Below are 27627 nucleotides of genomic sequence, written 5' to 3'. Positions count from 1 at the left end.
ACCCCCTCTGCGGGCGCCCGCCTCTCCGCTCCCTCCGCCCTCCCGGCGGGCCCCGGGGCGGAAGTGACGTCGCGGGGCGCTCTCCTAACACTTCCGCCGCCGGCGCGCGGCTGCGGCGACTCGAGGGTTCCGGGCCGGTGTTCCCGCCGCCGGCGTCCGGCTGTCCGCGCCTGGGCGGGGTGACCGAGGGACCGAGCGGCGCCGAGAGCCCCAGGCAGGTTGCTTGGCTCGGGCAGGTCGCTTTCGTGTTCCGACTGCCCGGCCCGGGGAGGGCAGGCTGACTCTGAGGTCGGGCGGTGAGGGCGCCGCTGCATGGGTGCAGGGACCATCCGGTGTCCGGGCGGCTCTGTCTGCCGCAGCTGTGAGCTCGTGCTTCCGTTTGGAGCGCATCCCTGGGAAAGCGGGAGAACGGCCACCTGCGGGGAGACGAGCCCGAGAGGCGACGGGGGCAGGGTGGCGGCGCGTGGGGAGTCGAGGACCGCGGGCAGAGTGCCCGGGGCCCGCTGTGCCGTGCCAGGTCCGTAAGGAGGAGGGATGTAAATCCTGCAGGGTGATGGAAACTTCTCTCTTTCTTTTTTTAAATTTTTTTAGTGAAACACCATGAGGTACAGTTGAAGACTTACACATTTTTGCGCATGGGTTTCAGTTATACAATGATCGGGTTTTAGTTATACAATGATCGGGTACCCATCCCTCCACCAGTGCCCATTCTCCTCCACCACCACTGATCCCAGTATCCCTCCCGCCCCCCACCCCTCCATCCCACCCTGCCTCTGTGGCAGGGCATTCCCTTTTGTTCTCTCTCTTCTTTTTAGGTGCTGTGGTTTGCAAAAGAGACATTGAGTGGCAGTCATGTTCGGTCTACTCTCAGCAAGCATCTCCCATCCTGGGAGGATCCTCCCAACACCGTTTTTTTGGTGCTCCCTTCTCTATCTGAGCTGCCTGTTCCTCTAGCATGGGCGGCTGGCCGATGGAGACTTCTTAAAAGTGTTTAAACTAGACTGATTTAACCTGGGGCAGGATTTTGTGTTAGCTAACACCCATTCTGCAACTAAAACTTCCCAAGGAGAATACCTTTTGTATTAGATATTTCGCAATACCTTAGGTATTTTGCAATACCTAAAATACTTATGGTGGAACTGCAACTGCAATATTAGAGATCATTTGTAGTGTTTCCCAAAGTGTTACCCATGTCACTGCTACTTAGTTTGGGAGACATTATATCGGATTTTCATGTGTTACGTGATAGCAAACGTTTTCCAAATGATTGTTGAATAGCAACATGATTTTAAGTTCAAAAGTGTCATGAAGGGCTGGAGAGGTAGTACAGTTGGGCAAGGTTCTTCCTGGGGTTGGTTCTGGGCACCGCAGATGGCTCCGCGAACAGCCCCAGGAATAATACCAGAGCGCAGAGCCAAGAGCACCAATGGGTGTGGCCCACAAAACAAAATCAAATTAAAGGGGTGGGATTGATCATTGAAAGGGCAGTGGTACCTTCTGTTGCATGCGGAAGGCTGAGGCTGGATCCTGGCACCTCTTGGTCCCTAGTGAGGAGCCTGAGCAGCTCTGGATTTGGCTAAAAAATTATATTTTTAATTATTATATTTATATGTGGTGTTATGCCTGCTCAAGCAAATCGATGAACAACTGGAGGATAGTGCTACAGTGCTACTCTTGGACCATATATATGGTGTCAACTGTTGTTGGTATATGGCTAATGCAATTATTATTGTGGTCTGTGGATAACTGAACTTTCGAAAATAATGAAATCTACAAGAGTTCAGGGAGTGGGATACTCTGCACTATTCTGTACCGTTTATGTTGTTAAAACTTAAAACGCAGCTTTCAAGGAAGAAGGAGGAAAATATGGCGCTTGCTACAGTGGAAGACACTGTGGAGTACCACCTCTTCCTGATGCCAGACGAGCCACTGGACCCCCCCAAACACATGGAGGTTCTTCAAAGCTATATTGAAAGAATAATGACCCAGTTTGCACCTATGCTGGTTCCCTATATCTGGCAGAATCAGCCTTTCAATCTCAAGTATAAGCCTGAGAAAGGTAAGAGTCTTTTTCTTCTTTTGATTTGATATATATTATTTTTAATGTCATTCTAACATGAGATGTGAGTCTGCTTCATTCGGTGTTATCAGGAAATTGATATGCTTAACATTTTAAAATTTGTGATGCTTCCCTCTCCATTCAGTTAACCCGTAAATGTAAACAATTTTTTTTGTTTGTTTATTAGAAAAGCTTCTAATAATCATTACCTTAGGAACTTTTTTTATTGTTGGTTTGGTTTTTTGATTTGGGGCCCTGCCCTGTGGTGCTCAGACATAGTTTCTGGCTCGCTGGTAGTCACCCCTGATGGTATCCTGGGGACAATATGTGGTGTGGATACCTGTGGAACAAGTGCCTTACCTCCTGTACTGTTTCTCCAGAGGAACTCAAGGTCGTTAAACTCTGGCTTTTCTTTGGAAACTTAATTGCTTTACTTTGCCATAGTGTATGTCTATACGTACACTAAACAGATTTAGTACCTGCCTGCCTCACCTGCATTGTTCCTTTAACTGTTACTTTGTATTCCTCACTCTTGATACTTTGTTTTACTGGGTGGCATCATTTAGTAGGAGCTCTAAATGTCTTTCTGTCTGCCTTAGAAAGAGGAATAGTTGTGCTTCATGACCATGATTTTGACACTCAAGAGCACATTGAGATTCCTTTTTTTTGCTTCCCTATATTGTTGGTGCTTGAGATCTGACCTCTTACTGCTTTAGTGCTCTTAGTGCTTTGTCCTGGCATTTCTTAGAACTTTACAAAAGCGAACTATGGCGAGGTGAACAAGACCGTACCCAGACAGTGACTTAGATAAGGTCTTGTTTCAGATAAGGAATGTGACATCTTGTTTTTTTGTTTTGCTTTTGGGCCACATGTTGCAGTGCTCAGGGCTTACCTCTTGCTCTGAGCCCAAGGACCACTCCTGGCAGGAGACCATCTGAAGTGCCAGGGATCGAACCCGGCACTTGTCCTACCAAATGTCCTACATGCTGTACTATTGTGCCAGCCCCAGAAGTGTGATAGCTTGTGATCTCATCAGTCTGCTTTCAATTTTGTACGTTTCTTTGAGCTGGCAGTTGCCAGACGTCTTCCCTCCTGTTAACCTTATTGAACTCTTCATCACTGAAACACAGGATATTTACTGGCTAAGCATATTTCAAAAAATTTTATCTTTTTTCCCCCCTAGAAAATCAGTTTTTCCCAGTGACTTTTGTTTTGTCTCTTTGTTGTTTTTGAAATTTATTTTGCTAATTTTTTTTGAGGGGGCAGGGTTACACCTGGCGATGCTCAGGTTACTCCCAGCTCTGCACTCAGGAATCACTCCTGGCAGTGCTTGGAGGACCATATGGGATGCCGGAGATCGAAATCAGGTTGACCGTGTACAAGGCAAATGTCCTCCCCACTGTACTAGTGCTCAGGCCCCCATTTTGCTAATCTAGTGTTATCTAGATTCCTAGAACACTGCTCACTACTTGCCCAGTGTTTTTGCATGTGCTATTCTTTTTTTTTTTTCCCTGTTTCTTGAAAAGCCAGCTTCTGGTCATTCCTCTAGATAAGCATAACTCAGTATCTTTTACCTCACATAGCCTTTATTGTCTGCCTCTGTTCATGATCATCTTAAAAAAAAAATCTCTTTTTGTTTGGTTTACAATACTATGAATAAATCCAGGTTTCTCCTGGATATTATTTTGATCCACACCTGTTACCAGTGTGCTTGTCACCCTTCCTTCCCTTTCACCTGCCCCCCAACTCAGTTGTGGGTGTCAGTTCCCCTATTATGTTGACTTTGGATCTTTGTTGTTGCCTCTCTGTGTATCTTTAAGTCCCATATATGAGGGAAATCATTCTGTGTACCTTTTTTTAAATTAGACTTTATTTATTTATTTGCTTTTTTTGCAGTAACCCCTGTGCAATGCTGCAACAACCCAGCATTGCACAGGGGTTACTCCTGGCTCATGCACTCAGGAATTACTCCTGGTAGTGCTCAGGGGACCACCTGGGATGCTAGAAATTGAACTTGGGTCGGCTGCGTGCAAGGCAAACGCCCTACCCACTGTGCTATCGCTCCAGCCCCCATTCTGTGTATCTTTTCCTTTTCTTCTGACTGATTTCACTCAGCATGATCTCTAGTTCCACCCATGTTGCTGCAAATTGCATGATTTTATTCTTTCTTGGATCTTCCATTGTATATATATGTATACACCAGAACTTCTTGTTCCATTCATCTTGTAGTTGGGCGCTTGGGTGGTTTCCATATCCTGGCTATTTACTAAGTGCATTGATGATTAGTGAACATAGATGTACATACATCCTTTCAGATGAATGTTTTGGTGTTTGGGGGTAGATGCCAAGAAGTGCTATTGCTGGATCATAAGGGAATTCTATTCTTTTTTTTTTTTTTTTTTGAGAAATTCCCCATATTGTTTTCTATAGAGAATGGGCTAGATGACATTCCTACCAACAGTGGATTATGGTTCCATTCTCAACACAACCCTGCCAACACTGGCTATGTTCAGATATGTGCTATGTGTGAATTCATCAGCAATTTTTGAGAATTCTTGTTTTGAGGTGACTTGGTTAGCTCCTATGGTACATCCTGAGCTCCTGAACAGTAGGCTTCCTGGATCTTGTCCAGTACAGTAACCCTCAATGCCAAAGTAAAACATAATCAAACAATGAATGTTTAAGGGTTAAAAAAATAAAAAGCAATTTAATTGGATAATTAGAATTCTATTTATCTATTTGCACTGCCCCCCCCCCTTTTTGTTGGTTATATAATTGCATTTCTCTTGTTTTTTAGGAGGTGTTCCTGCTCATATATTTGGCGTGACAAAATTTGGGGACAACATTGAAGATGAATGGTTTATTGTTTATCTAGTAAAGCAAATCACAAAGGAATTTCCAGAATTAGTAGCAAGGTATTACAGTTAATTTAATAATTCTTAGGAATGCCATTCTTGAAATAGGCTGCATTTTTATTTATTTCGTGTATTTTTTCTGTATTTGGGTGGCAATCTAAGACAGATTTTAAAACGGACCTTGTTGTTTTTTTTTTGTCCTTTTCTCCTGTGACTTCCTTTTCTTCTGGAAGAATTAAATCCTTGACGAGTTCAGCTTTCAAAATATTCCAAACAAAACCTGTGTACATTAGTTTTTAGTTTTATAAGGAAATTGTTCTCTTTACAAAAGAACAAATACACCTGGTAAACATAATTCAAACAATACAATAGACTATACTGTGCAGTTCAGTAACAACACAAGGAAGAGAAGTGGGAGGAAAGGGGGCATGTTCTGCCTGACTTTCCGGAAGTAATCATCATTCAATGTGCACCTTGTGGTATTTGGATATGCTTGGCTGCAGGCACCAGAGATGGTGCACTTGCTTGGGGTTCTGGGGTCCCAAAGAGCAGAGCCCCTGGGATCACACCCAGGCATGTGGAGTGAGACCAGGGATTGAACTCAGAGCCTGATTAACCTCAGTCTTGCAAGGCAGATACGGAGCTATCCCCAGTCCCCCAAAGACAGATCTTTTCACAAAAACTTGTACATATTTCACACATTTATTATGTTTTCCTCATTTACACCATAGCTGTATGTTTTTGAAAAAGTCATTAGCAAAATAAATTTAAAGAGAAACTAAACTAAATAGTTGCATAGGAAACACAGCAGATAATTGCATTCTGACTCACTTTTCTCTAACGGTAGCTAATTGTTCTTGCTAATGACCAGGTTTTGCCAGCAGAGGGAGTCACACCCCCTTAACATAGAGTTTTCCTCTGTTGTTTTTCCCTTCCAGAGAAAAGTAACAGTAACTAAAAGCTCCTTATTACATATACATATAAAAACGTCAAATACAAATGAAAGTTGAGAATGTGTACTCATCATCCATTTCAACAATTATCAACTTAGGTTCTTTTATTTCATTCATATCCTTGCCCTACTCTTCATATAGCAGCACTGTATCACTGTATCACTGTATCACTGTCATCCCGATCGATTTACCAGAGGGCACCAGTAACGTCTTCATTCATCCCAACCCTAAGATTTTAGCAGCCTCTCCTTACTCATTTTTCCCAAGGCTGCCGTATTGTATAGTATGGGAGATTTAAATGTAGTAATTATTTTAAAGCAAATCTCCAATGCTCTGCCATTTTATTTTTATTTGTTTTTGCTGCTTTCTTGGTTTGTTTTTGGACGACACCACGTGGTGCTCAGGGCTTTCTCCTAGTATGCTTAGGAACCATTTCTGGCAGTGTTGGGGGTTCGATAGGGTGCTATGAATTGGACCTGGGTCCAATGTGTTCAAGGCAAGTGCCCTACCCCCTGTACTATCTTTCCAGCCCCAGCCATTTTTTTTAAATACTAGATGATGTAAATTGAATAGATAAGAACTCTTACTCTAAAGAGAAATGTTAGAAATGGGAATGTGGTTCCGTATTTTGTATAAGGGCTGGAGCAGTAGCATAGCAGGTAAGGCATTTGCATGCAACTGACCTGGGTTCGATTCCTCCGTCCCTCTCAGTTAGCCCGGCAAGCTACCGAGAGTACCCGCCGGCATGTCAGAGCCTGGCAAGCTCCCCGTGGCGTATTCGATATGCCAGAAACAGAAACAAGTCTCACAATGGAGACGTTACTGGTGCCCGCTCGAGCAAATCGGTGAACAATGGGAGGACAGTACTACAGTGCTACAGTTGTGTGTTATTTACATATGTATTTTTCTCTCCTCGTCTCCCCTAAATTCCTTCTCATTTTATAATCTTTGGTGCTTAGTGGTCAAACCTTTTGGTTTATATAGCAGTCTACACATAGTACATTCTTAGGTATTTACTAAGATTAAAAAAGATTAAAAAAGAAGTATCTGATTTTATTAGCAAATGTGACTTTTTTTTGTTTTGTTTTGTTTTTGGGCCACACTTGGTAATGTTCAGTGGTTACTTCTGTCTCTGTGCTCAGGGGATCATCTGGAATGCTAGGGATAGAACCTGGAATGGTTGCATACACAGCAAGCACCCTACCCACTATACTATCTTTCCAGCCCTAAATATGTGCTTTTTAAACGCAAAGTGGAACTTTTTTTTTTTAACATTAGGATTGAAGACAATGATGGCGAGTTCTTGTTAATAGAAGCTGCTGATTTTCTCCCTAAATGGTTGGACCCTGATAGCAGTGCAAACAGAGTAAGTAGTCCTCAAATTTGGAAGAGTTGCAGAGGGGAAATCAGATTGCTACGTTTTTCGCCTGTATCTCTAGGTGATCAAGTCTTAAAGAAAATGTCTCTTTTTTGTAGGTATTTTTCCACCGGGGAGAGTTGTGCATCATCCCTGCACCAAAGAAAGCTGAAGCAGTCTCCTGGCTTCCCGCTACGACCCCAACAATCCCACAAGCCTTGAGTATAATCTCAGCACACAGAGATCAAATTTTGGCTTCAGAATCTATCCGAGCTGCTGTGAATAGGCGCATCCAGGGGTAAGAGAAAAGCTGCTCCCGTTCTGATGGAGTCTTCAGTTTAGTGCAGCGCGAGTCTTTCCTTGGACATGAATTCCTTCTGCCCAGATTGAAGCATATTTTATTCTTTTTTCACCTTCATGGAAGTGCTCAACACATTCAAATAGATGTTTTTTAAAATCAAGAAATATACCTATATCATACTTTTAAATTCAGTCCCTGTGAGATGCACAGCTACAAAGTTGTTCGTGATTGGGTTTCAGTCATGTAATGTTCCAACCCTGTCCCTTCCCCGTTGTACATTTCCCACCAACAATGTCCCCAGTTTCCCTCCTAACACCACCCTCGTCTATGGCAGGCACTTTCCTTCTTTATAGAAATAGATCTATATTGTAATTCCCACCCCAAAGTGTTATAGTTCCATTCCAGCCATTTTTTCTTCATTAATTTTATTTTTATAAAGTTGTTCACAATAATTTATTACATTCAATATTCCAACACCTATCCCATCACCATTGCACCTTCCCACCACCACCATTATTTCGAATTTCCCCCCACCACCCAAACCTGGCCCAGAAGCAGGTCCTAAATATTTTTTTTTGTATTGCTTGTTATAAATAATCCGCTAAAAAAGATCCAGAAATGTACCCTTTAAGGAAAGCGAAATTTGTTATATCTCACCCTGTATCTATTAAGCCCTTGTATAAGAGATTATGTTGTTACAGGTTGATCCTTGTGTGTGTGTGTGTGTGTGTGTGTGTGTGTGTGTGTGTGTATATATATGGTTTTTTTTTTAATTGAGATTGGTTGCCTTCTACTTTACACCCCATCAAATGTGGTGTGCTACTCTTGGTACATCTGTGGGGTAGAGTGTGAGATGTTGTACTCCTGGAATGTGGCCCCAAGCTCCAGGAATTCTAAAATTTTAAATAGGATGATTGAACCAATTTTTAACTGGATGGTGACTTTGGGATCTGGAGGCATCTCTGCGGTGTGTTGATCTCTTCCAAGATTTATGTGTGAGTCTCTGGATCATGGGCATGAATGAGCTTATGGCACCAGAGGCAGTCTGTGGGTGTGTTTGCCAGGCTACCAGAAGGGAGATGGGGGAGGTCGCCTGTCCCAGACTCCATGAGAGTCTGAAGACTTCGGTCACAAACCTGCATACCTGAGTTTTTCAAAAAATTCGTCCTCATGGATGGGGCTCTTCTGGGCCTGTGGAGATTGGCCATGAGCATGGCAATGATTGGGTTTTGGAGGTTTTTGTCTGCCAAGGCTCTGTTGAGGCAGATGGAGGGTCTCACCTGTCCCCCTCCGGGGTGCTTTGGATAAGACTCAGCCTTGTGTGGGGTCTGGAGGCATCTCTCTGTTCCAGTCATTTTTGCATTTATTTATCTCAGCTATTGTGACTAAGATTAAAAATCTTGAGACCAACAACTGTAGCACTGTCCTCCCGTTTATCGATTTGTTCAAGCGGGCCCAGTAATGTCTTCATCATGAGGCTTGTTGTTACTGTGTTTGGCATATCGAATATATCACGGGTAGCTTGCTAGGCTTTGCTGTGCGGGCGAGATACTCTCGGTAGCTTGCTGGGCTTTCCAAGAGGGGTGGAAAAATCGAACTTGGGTCAGTTGTGTGGGCCGCGTGCAAGGCAAACGCCCTACCCACTGTGCTATCGCTCCATCCCAAGCAAAAGAGGGGCAGGGGAGTGGGGGGAACCTTGAGACATTTGGGATAAAACATAAGAGCCCAGTATACTTAGGTAATTTCTGTAGTTCTGGGGCTGTGTAGCGGGTTTTCTGACCTATTTGAACATTTAAGTTTGGAAGAGAGGATATTAACTTGATTTTGTTGTTTTTAGGCCACACCTGGCCATGCTCAGGGCTTACTGCCTGACCTGCATTCAGGGGTCACTCTTGGCTCCACACTCAGGACCATATGGGATTCTGGGAATTGAATTTGGTCAGTTATGTGCAAGGCAAGCGCCCTACCTGGTGAACTGTTTCTCTGGCCCTGGAGAGTTAGCTTTTATAACGTTTTAGTTTACCCATTCAAATTTGATTAATGTTCAGTACTAGAAGTCTTCATTTCATTTCATTTCATTTTCATCATCCTGTTATTCGTCGATTGCCTCGAGCAGGCCCCAGTAACGTCTCCTTCATCCTAGCCCTGAGATTATATTCAAGGCTCTTTAGGAGAATGAGACCCATCATTGTTACTGGTATTTGGCATATTTGGTACGCCAAGGGGAGTTTGCCAGACTCTGCCCTGTGGGCAGGCTACATTCGGTAACCTGCCAGTTTGTCCAAAGTAGGAATGAGATAATAAGATGTCATAAAAAGATGTCATAAAAAGAGAAGTCTTAATAATGTTAAAAAAAATCTTGCTTAGCTTTCTTTTCGTGCTGTCTTGTATAATAGATTCTGATTTTAACTTTGTTCTGAAGTGTAGTGGAGTTCTCCTTTTTCTCTTTTTTTGTGGTGCCAGGGTCTCTGCATGTGGGACCTGTACTTTTCCACAAGCCTGTTTTGTTTTTATTGGATCCTTTAGCCCCTTTTCTGTATCTTTCACATCCTGCTTTTCCACTGGTCCTTTGCTGTCATCCTCTGCGTGTGCAGTGTCTTTATTGCCCCCTCACATGCCTCTTGCTTTCTCCGCCTCACTCTTGACCCAAAGACACGCTATAAAAGGGAAGTTAATGGCAGAAGGATTCCAGTTGTTTCCTGTGACAAGATCATGCTGTTTATTGTCCTAGCTACCCAGAGAAGATCCAGGCCTCTCTCCACCGAGCGCACTGCTTCCTTCCCGCTGGCATCGTGGCCATGCTGCAGCGCTGTCCCCGCCTGCTGGCTGCGGGGGTCCAAGCCTTCTATCTCCGTGACCCTGTCGACCTGCGAGCCTGTCGTGTTTTTAAGACCTTCTTGCCTGAAACACGGGTCATGACATCGGTGAGCGCTCTCTCATTCTCTCTCTCTCTCTCTCTCTCTCTCTCTCACACACACACACACACACACACACACTCTTTGTCTCTCCTTCCCTCCCTCTCTCTTTCTCTCTCTCTGTCCCCCCTTCTCTCTTTCTGTCTCCTTCACCACTCTCCCCTCTCGGTTTTAGCTTCCTTCACTGGAAAGGTCATAGAACATTATTTTAATTGTTCACTGGAAAAATGGAACTATTCTGTTTCTTCTTAACTAGTTAATACACAATTTTTTCTCTATTCTTCCATCCTGTGGAGGAAGATTTCAAGGTCTGACTTCTTATTTTACATTTGACCATTTCCTAGCTATCTCTGATCACGGCAAAGCCTGGCAAGCTACCCATGATGTATTTGATATGCCAAAAACAGTAACAAGTGTCACAATATAGACGTTACTGGGCCCACTCGAGCAAATTAATGAACAACGGGAGGACAGTGCAGTGCAATGCAGTGCTTTTATTATTTTTTAATTTAAATTTTATTTTTATGAAGTTGTTCACAATAATTTATTACATTCAGTATTACAGCAGCAATCCCACCACCATTATTTCCAATTTTCTCAACCACCACCCAAGCCTGTCCCCTTAGCAGGTCCTAAATAATTTATTTTATAGTGCTTATTATGAATAATCCACTAACAATGATCAAAAAGGTTTTCTTAGAAGAAAGTGTGTAAAGATTGTTTGATCTCACCTTGGAGCCATTAAGCCATTGTATAAGAGGTTACAAACATGTTGTTATAGATTGAGCTTTGTGTGCCAATATATATTTATATTTTTTGATCAAGGTCAGTTGCCTTGTACTTTACACGCCATCCAATGTGGTGGTGGTGTGCTACTCCTGGTACATCAGTGGGGAAGAGTATGAGATGTTTCGTGCCTGCGAATGCGGCCACGTGTTCCAGGAACTCTGAAATTTTAAATAGAGTGATACAGCTGAAGTTAATTTTATTTTTTTTGCCTTTTGGGTCATACCCGGCGACGTACAGGGGTCACTCCTGGCTCTGCACTCAGGAATTATCCCTGGCGGTGTTCAGGGGACCATATGAGATGCTGGGAATTGCACCTGGTTCAGTTGCATGCAAGGCAAACGCCCTACCTGCTGTGCTATCACTCCAGCCCCTAGAGTTAATTATTTTAACTGGATGGTGACTTTGGGGTCTGGAGGCATCTCTGCAGCTTTTTGATCTCTTCTGAGATTTATTTGTGAGTCTCTGGATCATGGCCATTGATGAATTATGGTTCCAGAGAGGCTTGTCCTTTTTAAACCTTCCCTTGTTTTCTTTCATATTTTAGGCTCTGTAATGTACAGTCTTGTTAGTGGTAGGATTTCTTGCATGCCATGTTCCAGCACCACACTCTGCGCCAGAATCTGCATTCCTCCACCACTGTCTTGGGTTCTGCCATCAAGTCCCCCTTCTTTAGAGTGTGTTGCTGGGGGTCTAACCCTGGCCTCAGACATGCCAAGCATGTACACTGTGTCTCGGCCTCAGTTACTTCCTTACTGTTAAAATATTTCACTTCTGGCCAGAGCAGGTACAGCGGGTAGGACACTTGCCCTGCATGTGGCTGACCGCCAGGCTCAGCCCCCAGAACCCCATATGGTTCCGTGATCCCTGAGTGCAAAGCCAGGAGTAAGCTCTGAACACCGCTGGACTGCTGGGTATGACCCCCACAAACATTGTTTTCACTTTTTCCAAAGGATTAATAATAACTCTATGGAACCAGAGAGATAGTACAGTTTAAGGTGTGTGCCTTGCATACAACCAACCTGGTTTCAATAGCCATCTCCCCATATGGTCCCCGAGCACTGCCAGGAGTGATCCCTGAGCACAGAGCCAAGAGTAAGCTCTGCGTACAGCCAGGTGTGTCCCAAAATGAAAATCACTCTATATGTTCTCTCTATAATAGTGAATATTGCCCGTCTTAACTAATGATAAGAATTCTGGAAGCACTAAGGCGAATGTTTATGGTTATGCACTTACGCATGTATAAGACATAAGCAGTGTATACATTGTCTCTTCTTTGCATCTCATATGAAGACGATGCTCACAAGTGGAGTGACTTGTTTAAGATGACAGTGTTTTCTTGTCCCAACTCCTAGGTTACTTTCACCAAATGTCTGTATGCACAGTTAGTGCAGCAGAGGTTTGTGCCGGACCGGAGGAGTGGATACCAGCTGCCGCCTCCCTCGCATCCCCAGTATCGGGCCCATGAACTGGGCATGAAGTTGGTAATGTGGAACCAGAACATTTTCTTTTCATTGTTTAATGTGAAAAGGCTCTTAGTAGAACAATACCACAATATATAACGTCTAGAAATAATGCTTTGTTTATGTGAGAATGTGACCACTCAAATAAGAAAACAGCTTTCAGAAAATTATGATTGAATAGGTGTGAAGCTATCTAAAAAATTCAAGTTAACTCCTTCCTACTGCAACCAAAGTTAATTCCAGGTAGGCTAGATATTTAAATGAAGACACTAAAGCTCTAAAAATTGAAAGGGGTTGGGGCAAGAGGTAGGGATGGAGGGGTGGTGGCCAGAGAAAGCTCAAGTGTCTCTGGCTCAACCAGCTTTGATCCCCAGCAACCCATATGGTCTTCTGATCCCTGCCAGGAGTGACCCTTGAGCACAGGGCCAGGAGTAAGCCTTAAGTACCACCTGGTGTGACCCCAAAGCAAGATAAATTTTGGGGGTGGAGAGATAGTACAGTGGGTAGGATACTTGTTTTACACACAGTCTACCCAGATTTGATCCCCAGCACCCCATGTGGTTCTTTAATCCTGTCCCCCTCGGAGAGCCTGGCAAGCTACCGAGAGTATCCCACCCACACAGCAAAGCCTGGCAAGCTCCCTGTCGCATATTTGATATGCCAAAAACAGTAACAACAAATCTCACAATGGAGACGTTACTAGTGCCTGCTCGAGCAAATCGATGAACAATGGGAGGACAGTGCTACAGTGCTGTAGTGAGATAGTACAGTGGGTAAGGCATGTGCCTTGCACATGGCCAACCCAGATTTGATCCTCATAACCATACAAGATCCCCCCCATAAGATCTGCCAAGTGTGATCTTTGAGGAGTCAACCCTCAGTACAGACACCCAAAAGAAATAAAACCAGAAATTTCTTGCCATAGACTATGGTTAGAGTAAAGGGAGGAATCACTTCAAGAATGTAGTAGGTGATACAGGCCATAACCATGCTGCTGGGCCCGGTGCCAAGCTATTTTACTTAGGGCATTGGGGGGGGGGGGCAGATGAGGCCCCTCCCCACCTCAAGGGACCCCACCCTGGCTGCCAGAAACCTCCAGAACTCAACAGCCACCATGCTCACAACTGCTCTCCACACGCTCAGGCTGAGCCTCACCCAGGAGAGAACGTATTCCTGGACCACGTGGCAACATCTCATACCTCACACCACCCATATTCCAAGAATACTGCACCACATTTGATGGGGTTTAAAGTAGGAGACTACCAATCTTAGAGAGAATACTTTTTTATTACACACACACACACACACACACACACACGCAAACATCACTTGATCACTTGTCACCCTGTTGTTCATCGATTTTACTCGAGCGGGCTCCAGTAATGTCTCCATTCAACCCAGCCCTGAGATTTTAGCAGCCTCTCCTTACTCGTCCTTCCCAACACTGCTGTATTGGAGGTTCTTTCAGGATCAGGGGAATGAGACCTGTTATAGTTACTGTTTCTGGCATATCAAATATGCCACAAGGAGCTTGCCAGGCTCTGCCATGCGGGTGGGATACTCTCGGTAGCTTGCCGGGCTCTCCGAGAGGAACAGAGGACCTCTGAAATAAGGCCAATAAATGAGCTTATATAGCTGAGCCGGAAGTGGTTTGTGGGTGTGTCTCTCACATACCTAACTTTTGGCCATTTAATTAATTGGTAAACTTGGCCCCACGTTGTTTGGGTCTGGCCAAAGGCACAGCAGCAACTTTGGGGTATCTGGAAGTCTGAAGGCACCATCAGGCTGCTGATACACTCGCCCCGCAGGTATAGATTGACCTGCTGGTGGTACCTTACATATATATCTATATCTATATCTATATCTATCTATCTATCTATCTATCTATCTATCTATCTATTTATCTATCTGTGTCAGTTGGTAGAACATCAGACTATCTCACTAGCCTCAAGAAATTTCTAGTTTTATTTTTGTTTTTTTGTTTGTCTTTTGTTTGGGGGCCATACCCAGTGGTTTTCAGGGCATACTCCTGGCTTTGCACTCAGGAATCACTCATGGCGGAGCTCAGGGGATAATAAGGAATGCTGGGGATTGAACCTGGGTTGGCTGTGTACAAGTAAGTACCTTACTTGCTGTACTATCACTCCAATCCTGAAATTTCTAGTTTTTTTTTTTGTTTGTTTATTTTTTGGGGCTGGAGCGATAGCACAGCGGGTAGGGCGTTCGCCTTACAAGCGGCCAACATGGCCGACCCGAGTTCGATTCCTCCGCCCCTCTCGGAGAGCCCGGCAAGCTACCGAGAGTATTCGATATGCCAGACACAGTAACAACAAAGTCTCCAATGGAGACGTTACTGGGCCCGCTCGAGCAAATCGACGATCAACGGGAGGGCCTTTACCTTACCTTTTACCTTTACCTATTTTTTGGGTCACAGGGTCACATCTGGCAATGCTCAGGAGTTAGTCCTGGTTCTGTACTCAGGAGTTACTCCTGGTATTGCTTGGGGGACCATATGGGATGCCAGGGATTGAACCCAGGTCCCCACGTACAAGGTAATGCCCTACCCGCTGTACTATTTCTCCGGCCCAAAATATCTGGTTAATCAAGAAAAATAACCTCTTAGAAGAGAACAAGATCCTGTTTCATACTTGCTTTTTTTTAAATATACATATATACATAATTTTTAGAACTTGGTGGAGATTTAAAATTTTGTGATTAAAATACTTTTTCATAAAATTCAAGTGGTGTCACCAGTGTACACAGGTCCATGTACTCCTTCACCTGGCTCTTGGGAGTGGCTGTCTGGAGAGATCACCCAATAGTAAAAGCTCTCTTTGTTCCATCTAGGCTCACGGATTTGAGATCTTATGTTCCAAATGTAGCCCACATTTTTCTGGCTCCAAAAAGTCTCATGTGACTACCTCACCACTCTGGAGTGGCTTCCTTGAAAGTCTGAAGAAGAATGATTATTTTAAGGTAAGACTTGTAATGCGTTTTTAAATGGGGGGGGAAAAAATTGGGGCCATATCAGTAGTACAGCTGATAGGGGACTTGCCTTGCATGCGACAGAACCAAGTTCATCCCTGACATTCTGTATGGTGCCTTGAGCCACGACAGGAGTGATCCCTGAGTGCAGAGCAAAGAGAAAATCCTGAACACTGCTGGGTGTGGTCCCCAAACAAACCAACAGTAAACAGGGAGAAAAATGAAGCCAGTGTTTTAAAATCCTATGTATATTCTATGATCAACACAATTATAGATTCAGGTGTTAAAAGGCACTGTGTAGTAATGAGTCTGTAACCTCTTACCAATATTATAGAGAAAGCAATGGCATTTATTTAAAATTAAAAAGTTAAAATTTATACCAGATGAAAATAAGTTGCACAAATCTATAAAGCAAACATGAAAATACCAAATAGAAAAATTAGCCAACACGTGGATTTAAAAAATTGCAGAAAGACTTGTTGGGTGCCAGAGAGATAGTCCAGGGGTTATGGCAGTTTATTGTACAGAGCTGACCCCAGTCCAGTCCCTGACACTACATGGGCCCCAGGCAGTGCTGGGTGGTTCTGGCCACGCAGGTCCAAGCAACACAGCATCCTTAGCCAGTGCACTGAACACAAGTCTGGATATGATTTGGAATGTGTTCCCAGAGCTGTAGAAAGGTTTGGAATTGGAAACATCAAGTTGAATCATCATTTTTAAGGAAACACCCAAGAAGTGAAAAAGTTTATAGCCATATGCTGATTTGAGATTTAGAAAGATGGTACAGTGAGCAGAGCACTTGCGTTACCTATGGCCAACCTGGGTTTTAGCCCTGGCACCCAGCACAGCACAACCAGCAGTGATCCCTGAGCACAGAGCCAAGAGTAAACTCTGAGCACCACCAGGAGTAGCCCCAAAACAAAACAAAACAAAAATGCTGATTTTTAGAATCAGGGATGTGACTCAGTTAAAGTACATGCCTTAACATATGTGAGATCCTGGGTTTGATCCTAGCACTGGGGTGAGGGTGGGGGGAGAATGCTGATTATAAAAATTCTATAGCAAAATGGAAAATTACCTGTTTATAGTATGGCTGACCTTGAAGAATGTATGAGCTCACCCAGGACTAACCCCTGTGCAGTCAGAAATCTGCTGATAACTTTTGGCTCTCCAAAAACGTTACCTCTGCATTGGGGAGACTGCTCAAGGGCCAGAGATGATGCTTTGCATGCCAGAGCTTCTGGTTTTATCCCCTTTTTATACTTTGTTTTAAAAGTGAATTACAAATTATTTATTTTTAATAACTAACAGAAAATGGTAAGTGTTTTTCTGATTTGAAAAGAGATCCATAATGTTAAAAAAAAAGATTAAGAATCACGGCTCTTGTTTATTTGAAGATTTGAAGCTCAAACAAGAATATTGAGGCATGAGAGATAGGTCACAAAGCATATTTGCATAACCTGGAGGGCTCAGCGGGTTCTTCAAGCATTGCCATGGGTGGTCCCTGAGCACCACGAGGTGTCACCTCCAAATCACAAAAAACAAACAACCCAGGTACATTTATGATAAAACAGGGACTATACAATAAGTATATTGTATCGAATCACATTGCACATGCCATTAAAATTTCTGATGAGCAGGTTGTTTTAAGGACACACTAAATGGTATTTAAAATAATGTTTCAATTGTCTTTTTTTTTTTTAAAGGGATTGATAGAAGGTTCTGCTCAGTATCAGGAAAGGCTAGAAATGGCAAAGAACTACTTTCAACTCTCAGTAAATCGGCCAGAAAGGTGAGTTTAATACTACCTAAATATGGCAGCAGAGTGGTGACTTGCCAAAGTTAAGGTGTTTCTTACTGTCGAGGTAGTTACCGAAGTTGGAGATTACATATTTATTTTTTAATTTTTGGGGGGGAAGGTGAGGGTTGGGCACACCCAGCAATCTCAGGGTTTACTCCTGGCTCTGCACTCAGGAATTACTCCTGTTGGTGCTTGGGGGACCATATGGGATTCTGGGGATCGAACCTGGGTTGGTCGTATACCAAGACAGATGCCCTCCCCACTGTATATTGTTCCAACTCCTGGAGTATCATTCTTTTTTTTTTTTTTTTTTTTTTTTTTGCTTTTTTTGGGTCACACCCAGCGATGCTCAGGGGTTACTCCTGGCTCTGCACTCAGGAATTACTCCTGGCGGTGCTCAGGGGACCATATGGGATGCTGGGAGTCGAACCCAAGTCAGCTGCATGCAAGGCAAACTCCCTACCCTCTGTGCTATTGCTCCAGCCCCCTGAGCCCCCTGGAGTATCATTCTTATTATTGCCTGTTTGCAGCTAAGAAGCTGAGGACAAGAAAGATGAAGAAGTAATTTTCTCAATGTCACACAGCTAAAAAGCAACAACGCTAGCATTTGAATTCCGGCAGCCTAACACTGAGCCGTATATTGTGTTCCTGCAAGGAGCTCTTGGCTACGTATAGCTATTTTTTGCTGGATCAAAAACATAGGATAAAGTAGGCATTCTAGTTTCTAAATCAGATCTCATTCTAACCTGCCCTACATTATGAGGGGCTGGAAGGAAATTCTGAAAGTTGAGTTTCAGAAAGTCCTGGTACTAGTGGAGTAACACGTTAGACAGACCTCCTGAATATTACAATTGTCAACTCTGGACAAAATATAAGTAACAATTATTTGAAGACACTGCAGAGTAACAAAAATAGACACAAATTGAAGTATATGATGCTTCAAACCAGAAAACTGCAGTGGGTGAGGTCCATGTTTATCTGACCTAACCTGAGGATTCTTCTACTCAGTATGGTAGAGAAGAACAGAGCTCAGTCAGAGGGTCTTAGTGGACTGAGGTTAAAATTTGAATATTGGAAAAAATTCCACTTATGTTTGCAACATTGAATTTGAGACACTTAGAGCTATTAAATATTAAGGGCTGGAGCGATAGCACAGTGGGTAGGCCGTTTGCCTTACATGCGGCTGACCTGGGTTCGATTCCTCCATCCCTCTCGGAGAGCCCGGCAAGCTACCAAGGGTATCCTGCCCGCATGACAGCCTAGCAAGCTCCCCACAGCGTATTCAATATGCCAAAAACAGAAACAAGTCTCACAATGGGGATGTTACTGGTTCCAGCTCGAGCAAATCGATGAACAGCGGGAGGACAGTGCTACAGTATGGTGGTAGAGCTATTAAATAACAGGAAAGGAATATATATATGAATTAAAAATTTCCAAATTGTGCAAGTGTTTCTTTTTTGTAGTTTTTTTCTTTATTTCTTTTTTTTTAATTTTTAATTTTTATTGATTGAAGTGTGATCTGGATTTGAAGCCCAGTAATTTTGGCAGCATTGTGGACTGGGTCTTGAAGTCCATGTGAAATAAAATCGTTGTTCCTAGGATGCTTTCCCAAGGTGTAACGAGGGATGGTGATGGCTGTGCAGCAGGCTGTTCTCTCTCAGATATTTACCCATTCCCACCTGGGAGTCATTGGTAGAAACCAGATGTGTTTTTATTTATTATTTTTAAATGTTTACAATCCCTTTTGTGCTTAACAATAATTGAATGTCTCGGCCAGGTTCAGGTAACTGAAGAGCCTTTATAAGTAGTTTATATTGTCTTGACCCAAGATAGACTGTAAACATAGTCTGAAGCAACATGGGAAATAGCATCTTTCTAGAGTCAGGCTTGAAAGTTCCAATGCAGTAAGTTAGGATGTTTCCTTTCTCAGGTAGCGGGGTTGAGCTAACTTGGGCTGCCAGGACGCCATTCACAGGAATAGCCAAGAAAACAGGGCACAGACTACCTGAAATAAAACCCACCAGTCCTCCCCGTATCACGGTACAGGTTTCAGAGTTCAAGTCACCTGTATTCAAAGGTAAATTTATAAAACCTTTGTAAGGCACCTTTGCTGTGAAAGTGGGATCACTGCCGTTGTTGAGCCAAGCTAAACGCCCGCATGTCATGAAGATGTGTCGGAAGTCACTAGTTGCTCTTAGGCTACTGAGAGCGGCGTTAATCCAGCGTGTGTGGATCCAGGTTCAAGTAGTTTCTGCTTCTGGAAGTTGGTTGGAACTTTTCTGGTCATGCTATTAAAAATCAAGTTTTCCCTGGCGGTGTTCTCTGGTTCATGGTGTCCCATCCTGAGCCCCTCCGGGAGTCACTGCTTTCCCTGCTTTTCTGCTCCCCACAGCGGCTCCCACCGGCTCGTCCAGCTCACCTGCTTGCAGTCAGCTTGGCTCCCAGGGTGTCTTCCTAGGGTATCAAGAAAACATGGAAGGAAAGGAAAGTGGGAAGGTGGCCCCAAAGTTAAGGTTATCTTTTTTTATTTTTTGTCTTTGGTCTACATCAGCAGTGCTCAGGGTTTACTCCTGGCTCTGTGCTCAGGGATCACTCCTGGCGGTGCTGGGGGACCATCTGGGATGCTGGGGATCAAACCAGCATCGGCCGGATGCAAGGCAAGCGCCTTACCTGTGTACTATTGCTCCAGCCCCAAGTTAGGGTCATCAGTAATGAATCTACCTCCCCCCAGAGTGCCTGTCCTCTTACTCTCTTGGATCAGATTTAGTTCAAGAATTGCAGTAGCAAGATGCAGGGAGTGGGCTCAGAAGGGTGCGGCCAGTGGTGCACATGGTGTGCAAACATTGTCCTAAAACATTGACACTCGTGTAGTGTTTCCTTAGTAGGAACAAATGAGACCAACTAAACCTCAGCACCAACAGGTATGGTCTGAAAGAAAAAGAAATGAGACTCATACGTAGGAGAGTCCAAACCCCTCCTTCAAAATAAAATGCTAGTTATTTCTCTCTTTTTGCATGCTTGCCCTTTCCCCTTCCCTCCCCTCTCCTCGCCTCTCATTTCCTCTCTTTGCCTCGCCTCACCTCTCCTCTCCTCTACTCTTCCACTCCTCCCCATCCCCTCTCCTCTCCTCCCCTCTCTCTCCTCGCTATACTCAGGGGTTACTCCTAACTCTGCACTCAGGAATTACTCTTGACTGCTTGGGGGACCATGTGGGATGCCAGGGATCAAACCGGGGTTGGCTGTGTGCAAGGCAAAAGCCCTACCCACTGCACTATTGTTCTGGCCCGATTGAACTCTTTTCTGATAATAACATTTGTTCTTATTTCTAAAACACACTCATTTATTATAGCAAATAAAAAAGACATAAGAAGGAAAATAGCAAAGAGTCAACCACTCATTATTTTGATCTACTGATTCCACCTCCCCAGACCCATCCAATTCCTAATAGCAAGAACTCTGTAGAAGTTTATTTTCTGTAGTTTTTGTTTTGTTTGTTTTTGATTCCCTCCCAATGGTGTTCAGGAACTACTCCTGACTCACTAGGAGTTGCTCCCATAAGTGTCTTAGAGTCCATACAGTAAGAACTCAGACCCCAGCATCCTGTGTGCAGAGGATATGCTGCTGTCTCGGCTTCAACTGACTGTGATTTTTACTGATGATGATCATATAGTTTCCCATGATATTACAAATCTAAATGAATAGATTTCAAAAACACAATGCTGATTTTTTAAGCACCTTCTAGATATGTACAATATGAATACTACACATATGAAGTTAAAAGATACAGGTAATGGGGACAGAGTGATAGTACAGCAGGTAGGGCGCTTGCCATGCACATGGCTGACCTGGGCAACCTGCCTTTGATCCCCAGCATCCCAGGCGTCCCTGAGTCTGCCGGGCATGATCCCTTAACACTGCCAGGTGTGGCCAAAAACTAAAACAAAAACCACAATGAGTATATTATAGACAGAGAGTGTATTCTCTCAACAAATATGTATACTATCTCTTAATGTGTCAGGTCAGTTTCAGGCCCTGGAAAATAATAAGTAAATCCAGTCTCCCCAACTATTGAATTACATAAGTTTTTTAGCTTTTTGATATTTCAGAGTTCCTGGTAACATTTTATTTGAGACCAAGGGTCTATAATACATGTTTAAGACCAAATTAGACCATGTAATCTCTGCCAACTTTAAAATAGTATTTCTGGAACTGGAGCTATAGTATAGTGGGTAGGGCGTTTGCCTTGCATGCGGCTAACCCGGGTTCGATTCCCAGCATCCCATATGGTCCCTTGAGCACAGCCAGGAGTAATTTCTGAGTGCAGAGCCAGGAGTAATCCCTGTGCATCACCAGGTATGACCCAAAAAGCAAAAAAATAAATAGTATTTTTTTTGTGATGAATACGCCGAACTTATAAAAATATTCATATCTTCTCTTTTTTATAGTTCTTTTGCCATGAGCCCAGGTGAAGAAATCTTAACCTTTCTACAGAAAACTCCATATGATCTAGAAGAACTTAAGAAAGAAGCAGTTCATCTGCCCCCAGAAGATGGTAAGTTACGGTCCAGGAGAGAGCAGGAGGGTCAGAAGGAAGGGTCAGAGCATTTCGTGTAAGTTTGACCAGGTCCTTCTCAGAGACAGTTCTGTGAGTACTGTAGAGAAGGAGCTCATGTGCTTATTTTTCAGATGACCAATGGTTAGATCTCACACCTGATCAGCTCGACCAACTCCTGGAGGAGGCAGCTGGCAAAAAAGAGTCAGAGCCAGTTTCTGAGGGGACAGAGCACAGCTATGACCTGACCCGCGTCTCCAAGAGTATGAAAGCTTTCATATCCAAAGTATCTACCCACAAAGGAGCAGAGCTGCCTGGGTAATTTGTGTTTAAGTATATAAAGTTATCAATAACCCTGATGCCATCCAGTCACGGCTGCTTCACTTTTGTTTTGATTTTTTTGCTTTTTGTAGCCATTGGCTACACCCAATGGCGCTCAGGGCTTATTTCCGGCCTTATGCTCAGGGTTCACACCTGGCTCAGGGGACCATTTGTAGTGTCAGGCACCAAGAAAAAATAAATAAATAAAAGGCTTCATGCAACGCAGGAGCCTTATTTACTGTCTGATCTCTTTGGTCCAGCCACTTGTTTCTGGGTCTCACCTGGTGGTACTCAGGCGTTACTCCTGCCTCTGCACTCAGGAATCATTCCTGGCAGGCTCAGGGGACCGGAGGGGGTGCCAGGCATTGAACCTGAGTTGGCCGCATGCAAGCAGGCACCTTACCTGCTGTGTTGTTGCTCCCCCCCCAGCATCTTTCAGTTCCATTTCATCAGTCTTTCCTATTTCTGTTGCCCTGCAAGAAAGCAAGAGGATTCTTTAAAATCCAAGCTAGTTACCTTGCTTTACCTCTAATATTTTTTAGGTCCTCCCTGGTGGTGGTGGGCCGGAGGGTAGGCCGGCCTGCTGGAGGCCCTGCTGTGTCAGGGCGTGACCCCCTAACCAGCCCAGCCCTCATGTTTCTGTCAGCTCCTCTTTTGAGGTGCTGTTTTTTTGTCGTCGTTGTTTTTATCTTTGGTTAGTGTTCTTCAGCTCTTTAGAAAACGCTTGAAGAGTAATGATAAGAGAACTTGACTTGCATCTCTTTTATCTTGCAGAGAACCCTCTGAGGCTCCAATCACTTTTGATGAAATTTCTTTTCTTAATTACTTTGATAAGATTTTAGGTGAGTCACCATGGGATGTTTATTTTCATTCTGAAACTGTAAGAAGGGGCTGAGTGATAGCACAGCGGGGAGGGCGTTTGCCTTGAAACTGTAAGAATAAGGGCTGCTGTGGGCAGGGTATTTGAACATTAGTTCTCTTGGTAGTCCAAATATTTGCTTTCCTTCATGGTTTTGAATTGCTTTCAGCCGTGCCTTCTGCCCTCTTGAACGATTTTGCAGAGGATGCCTGCGTGTCTCGCTCCCTGCCTGCCGTCACAGTTGCGCATTTATATTTTTTGCTGACTAAGGAGTCCAGTGTGTAGTTAGCATTATGCCTTCTCCTTCACATTTATTCCCCTTTTTATACTAATTGCACTTACCCACTGGCGGTATTTTAAACTGTTTTTAGTAAGCAAGTAAATACAAAGTAAGTATCAGAATTTCCCTTTTTGTTTTGTTTTGTTTTGGGGGCCAAACTGGTGGTGCTCTGGGCTTCTCTCTTTCTGCACTCAACAGTTACTTCTGGCGATGCTCAGGGGACCATATGGGATGCGGAGATCAAACATGGGTTGGCCACATGCAAATGCCCTACCTGCTATACTATCACTCTTGCCCCTGTTTTGTTTTCTTAAGTACAAAGTAGTTTTTGAATGAAAAAGTACATGTGTGTGGCGGTTGGGGGGTGTTGGTGGGGGGCTCAAGCAGTGCTCAAGAAGCTGGGGGCCACTCCTGGTAACTCCTAGCTCATCAGACCAGGTACTCAAATGCAGGTCAGGTGCCTTAATCCCCGTACTCTCTCCAGCCCCATAATTCACTTTAAAAAAAATAATAATGGCTGAATTGGTCAGAGAGATAGTACCACAGGTAAGGTGCTTGCCTGGGACCTGGATTCATTCCCCCAAGCCCTGCCAGGAGTGATCCCTAAGCCCAGACCAGGAGTGCCTCTTGAGCACTGCCAGTTCTTACCCCAAACCCATAACAAAAATATTAGAATCTTGGGCTGGAGAGGTAGATAGTGGCAAAGGTACATGCCTTGCACACAGACAACCCTGGTTTAATCCCCATTACCACATATGGTCCCCAGAGTACTTCCAGAAGTGATCTCTTGAGCACAGAGCCAGGAGAAAACCCTGAGCTGGGTTTGACCATCCTCCCCTCCCCACCCCACAGCTCCACAGAAAGCAAAAACGCTGAATCTCCTAGCTCAGCATGTGCCAATAACTGTAGTAATGCCTTTTCCTGGAAAGAAGTTTTGTGAAGTAGTTTGCCTACGTATGTTGGTCCTTTCCTGCAGAGGACAATCTTCGTTCTTTTGAGACATTCTCTGTCATTAAAAAACTAACCACGTGGCTCTTTCTGTCCTGGGATCTGTGTAGGATCAAGACCTCATGAGTCAGATTCAGATGATCTGGACGAGGAAGACTTTGAATGTTCAGATAGTGATGATGACGAGGATCTGGAAACACAGGAGCTTGGAGAGGAAATGTCTGTAAAAGGAACTCTTGATAACCTCAAGTCATACATGGCCCATATGGACCGTGAACTGGCACATACCAGCATCGGCAAAAGTTTCACCACCCAGAGGCAAATGGTATATCTGTGTTTAAACTTCTTTCCTTCCTGGGTTTAATGCAAGAGGTGGCTAAAAAAAAAAAAAAAATCGCTTTATTTTAGCTTTTTTTTTTTTTAAATGTGTATTTTGGGTATAAGTTTGAAATAATGCCATTTTCCCCCACCACCCAACTCTGGTAGGGGAAAGGATTAATTTTATTTTCCTACTTTATGTTTAATTACATTCTATTACTTAGCCTATTATGTTATCTATTACTATTTGCAATAAGAAATGTGATGTGAAAAAAAAAAAAAGAAATGTAATGTGGGGGCTGGAGAGATAGTGCAGTGGGTAGGACTCTTGCCTTGCATGTGGCTGACCTGGGTTCAATCCCTGACATACCATATGTTCCCCCAAGACTACCTGAGCACCACCAGGTGTAGCCCAAAGATAATAAAACAAAAGAGATTTTGTGATGTGTTCAAATTAGTATATTGTTGCATAGTACTAATAACAAATTTGATTTTTAAAAAAAAAAATCTTAAATATCCCAATAATTTTTATGGCTTTAAAAAAAAATTGGGGGGCGGGGTTCACATCTGATGCTGAGGGTTTACTCCTGGCTGTGCACTCAGAATTACTCCTGGTAGTGATTCTGGGCCCTTATGGGATGCCAGGAATTGAACCCAGTTAATGGACATACCAATTGACCCAGGTTATACAGACACCCTACCCATTGTACTATTGCTCTGGCCCTAGAATATCATTCTCATTATTCCCTATTTAATTAAGGATTATTTTTCTAATTTAGAACCACATTTAGAATTCATCATTCACTCATGTTTTAATCCTACTCTTATACCAGCACTGCCTAACCCTAGACAAAGACTTTGGAAAGAGAATGGACTCTGGAGTCTAATGGATTAGTGTTTGAAATCCAACTCAGCTGTTTGCTGTGATGTATCCATTAACCAGTTCACACGTCATAGAATTAATATAAGAAACAAATGAGTAATACATTAATTAATGTTATCCCCCTTACTTTGATCATCTAAATGAGAAGTTCTCAAACTTTACATTTTGGGGCCACACCTGGCAGTACTCAGGATTTACTCTTGGCTCTGCACTTAGGAATTACTCCTGGCGGTGCTCAGGAGACCACATGGGATGCCAGGGATTGAACCCGGGTTGGCCAACTGCAAGACAAATGCCCTATTTGCTGAATAGTCGCTTCAGCCCTGGTTCCTAAACGTTTTGACCTACTGCCAATTTTTCAAAAAGTAATTACTCAGCGCCTGCTCCCCCCCCACCCCAGAAATCTGCCTTCTTTAAGCAGATAAATAGAAAAACGTCCCCCAGTTGTACCTGAGGCTGTTACCACCCCACTGGATCATTCCAGTGCTCCCGCTGGGAACTGTGTCACCCACTTTGATTCAGATTGACCCAAGCCATATTTAAAACCATTTCCAGAAATAGTCTAGAGGTTAATGTGCTCACTGTGCCTGTGGCCCCCTCTAGTTCAATCCCCTTCACTGCATATGTACCACCCAAGTACAACCAAGAGCACAGAGTCAGGAGTAATCCGTGAGCACCCCCCATTGTGGCCCCCAAATCAAATCAAATTAAGCCTGGTGGGGAACCATACTTTTAATAACAAAGATATAAAGATCTGTAGATCAAGATTAAGAAATACAGTATTTCTTTTGAGAAAAAAAAAGTTTTTTTTCATTGTTAATGTTTCGTTTCTTTCAGAACTTTTAGGCGAACTATACAAGTACCTCCTTAGCCCTGGTTATCTCCCTTAGGCTACTTCAAAATGTAGAAGAAATCAATGTATAGAACTTTCCTTAGAAAAAGAATGTTAACATATTGAAAGCCTAAAAAACAAAAAAAGATACTGAAAGCCTTGTTTTTGTTTTTTTTTTTTTTGCTTTTGGGGTCACTCCCAAAAGCGATGCACAGGGGTTACTCCTGACTCATACACTCAGGAATTACTCCTAACCGTGCTCGGGGGACCATATGGGATGCTGGGAATCGAACCGGGATCGGCCGTGTGGAAGGCAAACACCCTACCTGCTGTGCTATTGCTCCAGCCCCAGCCATTTTTTTAAAAAAACAAGCTTATTTTTATTTATTTATTGGCTTTGAAGGCACACTCAGCGGTGCTTGGGAGTTTCTCCTGTCATTGCATTCAGGAATTACTCCTGGTGATGTACAGGGAACCATATGAGGTGCCAGGCATCAAACCCGGGTCAGCAGTGTGCAAGGCCAATGTCCTACCCACTGTACTGTCGCTCCAGCCACTTAAAAGCCATGTTTTAATATGCATGTTGTTACATTGATTGGAATTCTATCTCACTTTTTATTACAAACGATAAGAAGGTTCCTTTCTAGGCACCAGAGAGATAGCCCTGGGCCTAAGGCACTTGCCGTGCTTGATTCCTGGTTCCACATACGGTTCCCTGAGCACAGAGCCAGGAGTAAGCCCTGACAACTGCCAGGGGGAGCCCAAAAACAACAACAAAAGCTTTCTAATTGGGAATTCAGTATCCCATTGTTTAGTTCTATGTTGTAAACTGCTGTCCAAACAAATTGTGTAGCATCTCATTATATTCTTTTCTTTCCTGTATCCCAGACTACCAACGCCGAGGAAGAAGATTCCAGTCCAGGAGCGTCTCTTATGACACCAGCAGACATAGACCTCAATCTGGTTTCAAATATATTGGAATCCTACAGTTCCCAGGCTGGCCTGGCAGGACCTGCTTCCAACCTTTTCCAAAGCATGGGCGTGCAGCTGCCAGACAGCGCCGACCCTGGAGCCGGCTCTCCAGCCCAGGGGAGACCGCTCTCTTCCTGACTGTGCGTTCGCTCTGACCATGCTTCCTTCATCATTCACTCATTAAACC

At 43.8% G+C, this 27627-nt stretch overlaps 1 protein-coding gene and 1 pseudogene across 1 annotated transcript; one reads left to right on the top strand and one right to left on the bottom strand.

Annotated features, from left to right (window-relative positions):
• The first annotated feature begins 417 nt into the window (after window positions 1-417).
• Window positions 418-27627, top strand: ECD (ecdysoneless cell cycle regulator). Its single transcript, XM_056113427.1, has 14 exons — window positions 418-517; window positions 1843-2059; window positions 4857-4974; window positions 7146-7233; window positions 7344-7522; window positions 10257-10449; window positions 12582-12710; window positions 15537-15665; window positions 17381-17466; window positions 21921-22027; window positions 22162-22345; window positions 23123-23190; window positions 24546-24760; window positions 27357-27627. Exons 2-14 carry the CDS (start codon window positions 1867-1869, stop codon window positions 27576-27578), a joined length of 1911 nt encoding a protein of 636 aa, XP_055969402.1. The 5' UTR covers window positions 418-517; window positions 1843-1866; the 3' UTR covers window positions 27579-27627.
• Window positions 19025-23059, bottom strand: LOC130022655 (transmembrane protein 126A-like; annotated as a pseudogene).

Source organism: Sorex fumeus, unplaced genomic scaffold (assembly GCF_029834395.1).
Source record: "Sorex fumeus unplaced genomic scaffold, SorFum_2.1 ptg000020l, whole genome shotgun sequence".
NCBI lineage: Eukaryota > Metazoa > Chordata > Mammalia > Eulipotyphla > Soricidae > Sorex > Sorex fumeus.
Note: the sequence above shows the minus strand (reverse complement) of the source record. Positions and strands in the feature narration are given on the sequence as shown.